This window comes from Nanorana parkeri, unplaced genomic scaffold (assembly GCF_000935625.1).
Source record: "Nanorana parkeri isolate BGI_ZX_2015 unplaced genomic scaffold, ASM93562v1 scaffold652, whole genome shotgun sequence".
In the NCBI taxonomy this organism is placed as follows: Eukaryota; Metazoa; Chordata; class Amphibia; order Anura; family Dicroglossidae; genus Nanorana; species Nanorana parkeri.
In genome coordinates this window covers 443,258-452,322 of record NW_017306920.1, presented here as the reverse complement: position 1 = coordinate 452,322, position 9,065 = coordinate 443,258, and the positions used below count along the sequence as shown (strand labels likewise).

Sequence of the window (9,065 nt, the reverse complement as noted above, 5' to 3'; positions counted from 1 at the left end):
GGGGTTTTTTATAGCTTGAGAACATCTTACACCGAGAGACAGAGGAAGTGACATGAAGCAGACACAGAGAGTAGCAGTCAGGGATTAGTTGCAGATAGCAATACAAATGGATCCGTGGTGCACATAACTCCATGGGAGTAAACATACCAGGCTACATTTCCCTACATCATACATTATACCTGAGTGCTTCATTTATGTCGTTACCAAATAAGTGCTTGACAATGTCTGGCACTAGCGCTTGAACGTTTTGGCACTGTTGGACAACAAGATGGTATAAGCCATAAAGCCTCTTTGGGTCTACTGGGTGTACTTGGATCTTCTGGAGACGCGTAACAAAAATTAATAAAAAGTTACACAAATTTACCATTGCTTATCTCCTCCCATTGGAATATTTCCCTTCTAGTTGAGTTTTCTCTCCAAACAGCTGACATCATAGCTCTGGCACTTATGTACTGTTGGACAACAAAATGGCATTAGCACTAAAGCCTCCTTGGGTCCACTGGGTGTACAGGCAGTCCCCGAGTTACCAACATCCGACTTACATACGAATCCTACCTACAAACAGAAGCTTTTACTGTACAGCAGGGGGTCCCAGGCCACAGCCAAATTGTACCGCGCAGCATTTCAATAGTTGTAATGCTATCGTGCTCGTGCCGACGAGGAGTGCCCGCCTTTTTGGGTCTGGTTCGTAGTACTGTACGTACGTTACAGGAAGTTGGCCCAACATTTTCAAAATCCAATTGTCACAGGGACAGAAAGTGAGGTGAAATCTTCTGAACAGGGGCACACACAGCAAAACAAACGTTACAGGGGGTTAACCCTTCCCTATGCCATATCTCAAAACTAAAAAAAATGTGGGGCTGGAGTTATACTTAAAAAATGTACCTGTTCCAACTTTCAAAGAAATTCAACTGAAGAACAAACCTACAGACCCTATCTTCATAACCCGGGGACTGCCTGTAGTTGGGTCTTCTGAAGACATATAAGAAAAATTAAGGAAAAGTTACACAAATTTACCCAATGGAATATCTCCCTTCTAGTTGATTTCTCTGTCCAAACATTTGATGTCATAGCTCTGGCACTTATATATGGTTGGACAACAACATGGTATTAGCCATAAATCCTCTTGGTCTACTGGGTGTACTTGGGTCTTCTGAAGACATATAAGAAAAATTAGGTAAAAGTTACACAAATTTACCGTCACTTATCTCCACACAATGGAGTATTTCCCTTCTAGTTGAGTTCTTTCTCTCTCTCTCTCTCTAAACAGCTGACAGTATACCTCTGGCACTTATATACGGTTGGACAACAACATGGCATTAGCCATAAAGCCTCCTTGGATCTACTGGGTGTACGTGGGTCTTCTGAAGATGTGTGACAAAAATGAAGGAAAAGTTACACAAATTTACCATTGCTTATCTCCACCCAATGAAATAAGCAGTGTCGTGACTGAAGAAAGGTTGAGAAATTCTGCATTAGATGTGAGGACACAGAGAGACATACCACAGGTGGAGCGGAGGGGGAGAGAGGTGATGGAGGTCCATCAGACGTTAAGGCGCCAAGGGACATGCCACAGCTAGAGCTGAGGGGGGGAGGTTATACAGGTCCATTAGATGTGAATCTGTCCTTGGACCCCTTCTCTTCTCTATCTACACCTCTTCCCTTGGTCAGTTGATCACTCTAGAGTCTCTCCCATCCTATGGAACGCTTTACCCCAACCTGTCTGTCTATCTCCCACTCTGACTGCCTTTAGGCGATCCCTTAAGACTCATCTCTTCAGGGAAGCCTATCCCACCTCAACCTAACCGCTCAACTATCACACTCTCAAACAATCATCCCCGCACAGCTACCTCCTCATGTATCAATTGCCCCTCCCTTTTAGATTGTAAGCCCTCAGGGGCAGGGCCCTCCTTACCATCTTGTCTTGAATTGTATTGTGATTGTAATGTCTTCCTTATATTGTAAACTGTTGGCGCTATATAAATCCTGTATAATAATAATACACCAAGGAATAGACCACAACCGGAGTGGAGAGGGAGAGAGGTGAGTGGTCACTGCCCCAGGACCAAGGATCGAGTATTTCTTCTGTATTTTCCCACCTAGAGCAAAAACAAGCACCCCCCAGGTACCCCCTGCAAGGGTTAATTTTCAAAACCCTGGAGTACTTCTTTAAATTGCCTATTGAGTGGCAAGTTCATAAAAATATCAACCATAATCAATAAAAACAGAAAAAAAAATCCATTGGAGATATTGATATTTACAATCCAGCAAAAGGATGAGCCGTCGTTGGGTTTGTCGGCCTTTTGATAGATGTTGACCAAAGTCTTTAATATTTTTTACATTTAAAAAAAATTTTTAATCCAAAAACATTCAGGTCGGTCAAAGAAAATCAGACGTCTACTATTCTTTTTTCCCCTTAATCCGTTATAAATCTCATTGGGCGCACTTTTTTTTTAAGAGGCCCGTGTCCATGCAAAAACAACAAAAAAAGGTTCACCGGAAAGTTTTTGTTGCGCCGGTTAGTGCTTTGGTTTTTGTTTTTCCTTTTTTTTGGTGCCCCGTCTTAATCCGAAGAAAAATTGCTTCTCATTTGCAAACGTATCGCTCCACAGTCCTCTCGCATTTTTTGCAGGTCACGTAGCAACACCAGTGGTATTTACAATGGCACCTCTCCACCACTTTGTCCATGTACGGGTTGTAGCCCCTTCCGCAGCACATTAAGTCACAACTGTCGCTTCCATTGGATGTTTTATTGCATTGTCTGTAAGAAAAAACAAAGAGCGTTAATCATGTCGCCTTCAACTGAGGGGAGCCAACGCCATTGTTTGGCAGAAACACAGAGACTAGTTAATGACAAATGGGGCCTAGCAGCAGATGTATCAACTTATTGCAGAATAAAGCAGAAGGGAGAGAGAGAATGCTTTGTGTGGGGACACCCGGGCCACGGCGGACGGGTTGGTTAGACGTCCTTGGATGCCGCTGCTCTGTGGAATGTACACACACACAAAGTCAGATGCCTCGAGGTCTTCTGCAAACTAACCGCACCAGATATATCAGACACTTTCTTGTGTTGTGAGAGTTTGAATTATGTGAGAGTTATGAATATAATTAGAGTCATTTAGTCAGAAGCTCCTATGAGAGCCGGTGGTTCCTCGGGGCCCCAGGATACGGTGCAGCTGGGTGTTATTGTTCAATGGCGTATTTATGGTTTTCAATCCTGATCAGACTTGTGATGAAATGATGTCATACGTCTACAATGATTCAAGTGATAAATACGCCATTGAAGAGCTTCCTTAGAGCAAAATTGGCTTGTAGGTAATGTTCCTTTGCACCGTAACCCAACCTAACCTTTTCTTTTTGAACAATTGTCTGTCTGTCTGTCTGTCTGTCTGTCTGTCTGTCTGTCTATCTATCTATCTATCTATCTATCTATCATCAATCTCTATCTCTATATACAGTATATATTAGGGATGCACCAATACCGATACTTGGTATCGGTGCCAATACTGAGTATTTGGGCTCGTACTCACCCAAATGCTCCGATACTTACCTCCGATACCCGAACTTCCAGTCAGAGGGAGATCTCCCTCTGACCACAAGTGCAGCGGGAGCATGGAGCTGGCTTCCTTTCCAATCAGGAACCCATGCGGTGGGTTATGACCTGCCTCCCGGCTTCACTTGTTGCTAGGCAGCCTGGCTTCCTGACCAATCAGGAAGCTGGGCGGCATGTAATGACCCACCTCCTGGCTTCCTGATTGATCATGAAGCCAGGCTGCCTAGGAGCAAGTGAAGTCGGCTTCCTAGCCAATCTGAAAGCCGGTAGGCAGTTCATGATGTGCCGCTCGATCGCCCCCCCCCTTTCCTGCCCTGCCGGGCTGGGGTTCCCCCTTACAATTCCTACCAGACCTAAAGGGCCTGGTATGGATTTTGGGGGGAACCCCACACACTTTTTTTTAACTTGGGGGGGTTCCTCCTAACATTCCTACCAGACCTAAAGGGTCTGGTATCAATATGGGGGAGGGGGGGGGAGACCTAACACTTTTTTTTCTCTTCTGCAGACTGTAAAAGAAAAAAGTATTTATTTTCTTTTTTTGTGTTATGTCACTTTGCTGCAACGAAAATTCGTCCACAAATGAAAATTCGCACAGACTACCGCTAACGAATTTCGGAATCGGAAATTCAGATTTGTTTTCATTCATCATTTCTGTCATGCGAATCACAAAAATTCATCCGAATAACGAATCTTTCCAAAAAGAATCGTACATGTCTATTATTTAAGGAGTATACCTCTGCAATCATTATGTCGGATGTAACATGTTGGCCTGGATGGAGGGCTGTGTATCCAGCTAGACACTTGTGTAATGTAACAGATTAATTCTACAATAAAGAAGTGCAGAAAATGTAATAGCAGCATAATAGCCAGGAAAATTGTATTTTCAAGCTGTATATTCCTCCCGGGGGAGTTGTACTTTAAGAAGACAATGTATTCTACTTCATTTACAGGCGTATGCAGGTTTCCGGCGCCGATACAACAATTGGTGCTGTTTGGCGGAATCATAAGAAGTCTGCAGATGAAAGGGCGGAATGACAGGTTGTATATAAACACACAGTAGCACAAGACAGATTTTGAAAACTGATCCGAGAGGCTCAACAATGCAGCCAAGAAATAAGTGCAGATTACTTATCATGGTGGGGGGGGGATGGGCATGTGTGAAAGCAGTGTGGTAACCGACACAATGGACCACAATGGTAAAGAGATACTAATAGGAGATAGAGATAGAGCCGCCATCGCTACAATGTAATCCTGAGTATAGAAAGAGCCGCCACTGATACAATGTAATCCTGAATACAGAAAGAGCCACCACTGATACAATGTAATCCTAAATAACAAATAGACTGAAAGGACTAAACAAACCTAAAGCTGGCCATACACCAGTTTGTTAGAAAAAGTTTGTTTTTTGGAACGTTCAATTTTCTAATAGTGAATAGAGTTGAATTGACAATCATTTTCAAACCGCAGTAATAAACAAAATCCAAGGAGCAGGAAGGAAACATTTTTATGAATGGAATTTTAACAGTGAAAGTGGTTTTCATTTGGGAAACTCTATTCACTCCAAAATCCATTGATAAAATCCAACGGAATTTCAAACAACATTCGTCAAGTCTCTGATGGTAAATAATAATCAATGCGATCTGCACCAGTAGAGTGTAAGTGAAAGCTACTAAGCACTAATGATCGTGATGATCAAAATGAATATAAAGAATAAATAATGTGCCGAGATGATTATCAGTCAAAGCATTTGAGAAAACAATCTCATATAACAAAACATTAAATAAAGATAATCATAAAACATGCAACTTCTGTGCAGTAGAGTACCATAGAAGGGAAAGTCCAAGTGTAATCAAATGGAAGTAATAAACTTCTAAAACTGGTGAAAGTGATAAACTAATAATATAGAGATCTTCTGCCAGAGAAATCTTGCAGACCGCACACCAGATAGATGCTCCAATCCACAAGTGATGAATGGTGATATACAGTTGGGCGCTCACCTGGGCTAATGACCAATACAGGCCATAAAACACTGTTCCCTTCTTGGCGGGGAGGGACACCTTTTAGGCATTGACTCCGGACCAACTCATGGTAACATCCATCCAAAAAGAGACAAGCAACAAACACATAGAGGTCTATTCACAAAGCTGACGTAGGCAGCCGAGTGACTAACCAACCCGAAGTGAAGTGAGCCGAGCGCTGTTCGGCTATTCACTTCAGGCTTGTACTGCTGATTTCAGCCGTACACCGACTAAAATCAGCCGTACATCGGCTTGCTGTGGCATGCTCAGCATGTTCGGCCGACCCGAAGTGCAGAAGGAGTTCGACTCAGCCAATCTAACATCTGGATCGGCTGAGCCGAACCTCCGGCAGGCTACTCGCTGCTGTTCGGTCTATTCTTATAGATGCCGAACAGCAGTGAGTAAATAACCAGAATGCCACCGAGCGGCATTCGGCTCGGCTCGGCTATTCTGCTCGGTACCTCAGAATAGAAAAACAGTTTAAAAAGTAGAAAAAATTAAATAGAAAATGATTGGGCGGAGCTAGTAGTGACAGCTAGCTCCGCACAACTGTTTTCTATTGGCCAGGCGGTTCTGCTGCCGTCAGAATAATTTTTTTTTTTAAAAACACCATAGGAATGCATAGCTAGATTCCTATTGGCTATTTCACTTTGCAATAGCAAACTAGCTATTGCACCCACCCTCTGCTGCTGTTAATCACTAGAAGGGGACCTGATGGAGAACTTCAGGTCCCCTCTGCTGATTGACAGCAGCAGTGGGCAGGTGTAATAGCTAGTTTGCTATTGGCTATTGCAAATTGAAATAGCCAAAAGGAATGTAGCTATGCATTCATATGCTATTTTTTTTTTTATTTGCTATTTTTTTTTTTATTCTGACGGCAGCCAATGGCTTCGATGTCAGAAGAAAAAAATTAAAAGGACAACACAGAAGGGGCTTCGGCTCAGCCGATCCAGATGTTGGATCGGCTGAGTCGAAGTCCTTCTGCACTTCGGCTCAGCCGAATATGTACGGCTGAAATCAGTCGATGTACAAGCCTGAAGTGAATAGCCGAACAGCGTTCGGCTCACTTCAGTTCGGCTGAGCCATTCGGCAGCTTTGTGAATAACGCTCTTTGATTCCTGATCCTTTAAGAGATTTGAAGATGGGCAGAAACATTCTGCCCCAGGGCCAGTGGCTATGGATTACAGCCCTTTGCACCTCATCATTGCTTTTTGCGCTGCCTGGCTGAATAAACCTGATGTATAATCAGCCTGGAAGCGGCTGCCTGACAAGCTCACTGTGTATATTTTATGGAAATATTAATCATATTGTGCAATATAGCTCCGGGGTCTCCTGGGTAATACACACAGGTCATAAAAATATATTCCTGTCAAATCAAAGCCTGCACAGCCTATGATGGAAAACAGCATTCAGTAGATACACAGTCCTCGTAGAAGTCCCAGATAGCAGGGTGTGGGCACTCACATGCCACAGGCAGACACTATTCAGCTGTGATGTGAATTGTAGGAGGATATTTGAGAAGCTGATACTTATGGACATCAGTATTATACAGTCAAATCTGAAAGAGTAGAGATACAGTGCCATAACTTTCTTTGATGGCTTTCTGGAGACAAAGCAGGCGTTAAAGCTAAACTACAGCTATGAAATAGAATATGAAATAGAAAGAACACAGAGTTTACCTCTGTGTGCTCCAAGCCAAGCTATAATTTTTTTTATATAATGTGTGTATGACCCACTCATATATATCTTCATCCACCATCCAACGTCTAAGTTCTCTGATTTTCAGCACTGAAGAATGGGAGGATACTTCTGACAGTCCCCACGTCCCATCCTGATGACGTGAACTCTTCCTACTTCCTTGAACTGGATGGACCTTTGTCTTTATTCAACCTGTTACTATGTTAATATGATATGGTAATATCTGGATAAGGGGACCACAACAATATTTGTTGGCTGCATACTGACCAGTCACCATCACCAGAACCACTGTGGTGGAAGATCATTGTGTGTATTAGGTAAGTGTAAGTGGCTGAATAATCCTGTTGGTATAATCAGCCTGGAACTGGCAGCCTGACAAGCTCACTGTGTATATTTTCTGGAAATATTAATTATATTGTGCAATATAGCTCAGGGGTCTTGGCTGGGAATGGGTGAAGGAGCATGGTTCTTGGCTGGGGATAGGTGAAGGAGTATGGGTCTTGGCTGGGGATAGGTGAAGGAGTATGGGTGAAGCAGTATGGTTCTTGGCTGGGAATGGGTGAAGGAGTATGGGTGAAGGAGTATGGTTCTTGGCTGGGGTTAGGTGAAGAAGTATGGTTGAAGGAGTGTGGTTCTTGGCTGGGGATAGGTGAAGGAGTATGGGTAATGGAGTATGGTTCTTGGCTGGGGATAGGTGAAGAAGTATGGGTGAAGGAGTATGATTCTTGGCTGGGTATAGATGAAGAAGTATGGTTGAAGGAGTATGGTTCTTGGCTGGGGATAGATAAAGGAGTATGGGTGAAGGAGTATGGTTCTTGGCTGGGGATAGGTGAAGAAGTATGAGGGAAGCAGTATGGTTCTTAGCTGGAGATAGGTGAAGGAGTATGGCTCTTGGCTGGGGATAGGTGAAGAAGTATGGGTGAAGGAGTGCGGTTCCATCGATGGCCCAGAATGCTGCCAAATCTTATTTGCCAACAAAGTAGTGACATCTCGCTGGTAACAACAGGAAAGTCCTTAGTTACCCTTCCTGTGGCTGGTGATTTGTCACCACTGACAGGACTGCTGGTGTGAAATGGCCTAAGGAAGCCCAAGGGGATGAAGACTCCGGAAACAAGGGCCACATTTAGCCAAACTTCCTGGCAATATGGAGTCAGCCAGTGAAAGATCAAGGGCTAGCAATCACCTTAATGACTTATGCTAATAGGTTTTTAGATTGTCCAGGGTCTTTCCCCGAATTTAAGACATATGAAACAGCTTCTAAACTTCAGAAACAGCCAAACAGGAAAAGTAACACATTTGCTGGATGCAGGCAACAAAAGACTGCAGGTACTTTCCACACAGCATGCTGGACCCACCACCCCAGGTGTCCCAGCCACTCTCTTCCTGCAGACAGTTTCGATCAATGGAGATGCGTTTGATATAACACGGGCTTTAGCTCCAGTAATATTCTACAAATTGTCCGCTGTTGCTGGGTTTTTAATACCATAGTCGATTCTGGTTTCTTTGACATTGCTTTTAGTGTGCTGCTGCAATGGCCTTGTGTCTTCAAACTAGTGTTGCAACATCCATGTCCTGGAGTATTCTGCCTTAAACGACAGCCTGGGACAGGAGACAGGTTCCTCCGGGAACACTATCCGCAATGTCTGCTCTGCATTCCACCCACAATCTGACAGCGTGCTGGTAAAGTGTCAGATTGGGGAGGGAGAGCAGACAATACAGGTAGAGTCCTCTTAGAAAGTTAGCCTTAAGGACACTATAACCAACCTCTCTTTCAGAAAACACTACTTTCCTGGCTG

General features: G+C 43.6%; 1 protein-coding gene across 1 annotated transcript in view; it reads right to left on the bottom strand.

The window, feature by feature from the left end:
• Nucleotides 1-2,577: 2,577 nt before the first annotated feature.
• The window catches only part of WNT11 (Wnt family member 11), a 43,331-nt gene continuing 36,843 nt past the window's right edge, over nucleotides 2,578-9,065 (bottom strand). Inside the window, exon 5 of the mRNA XM_018563314.1 lies at nucleotides 2,578-2,761. Within this exon, the coding sequence (XP_018418816.1) occupies nucleotides 2,587-2,761 (175 nt within the window). The 3' untranslated portion in view covers nucleotides 2,578-2,586. The remainder of the gene's footprint in view (nucleotides 2,762-9,065) is intronic.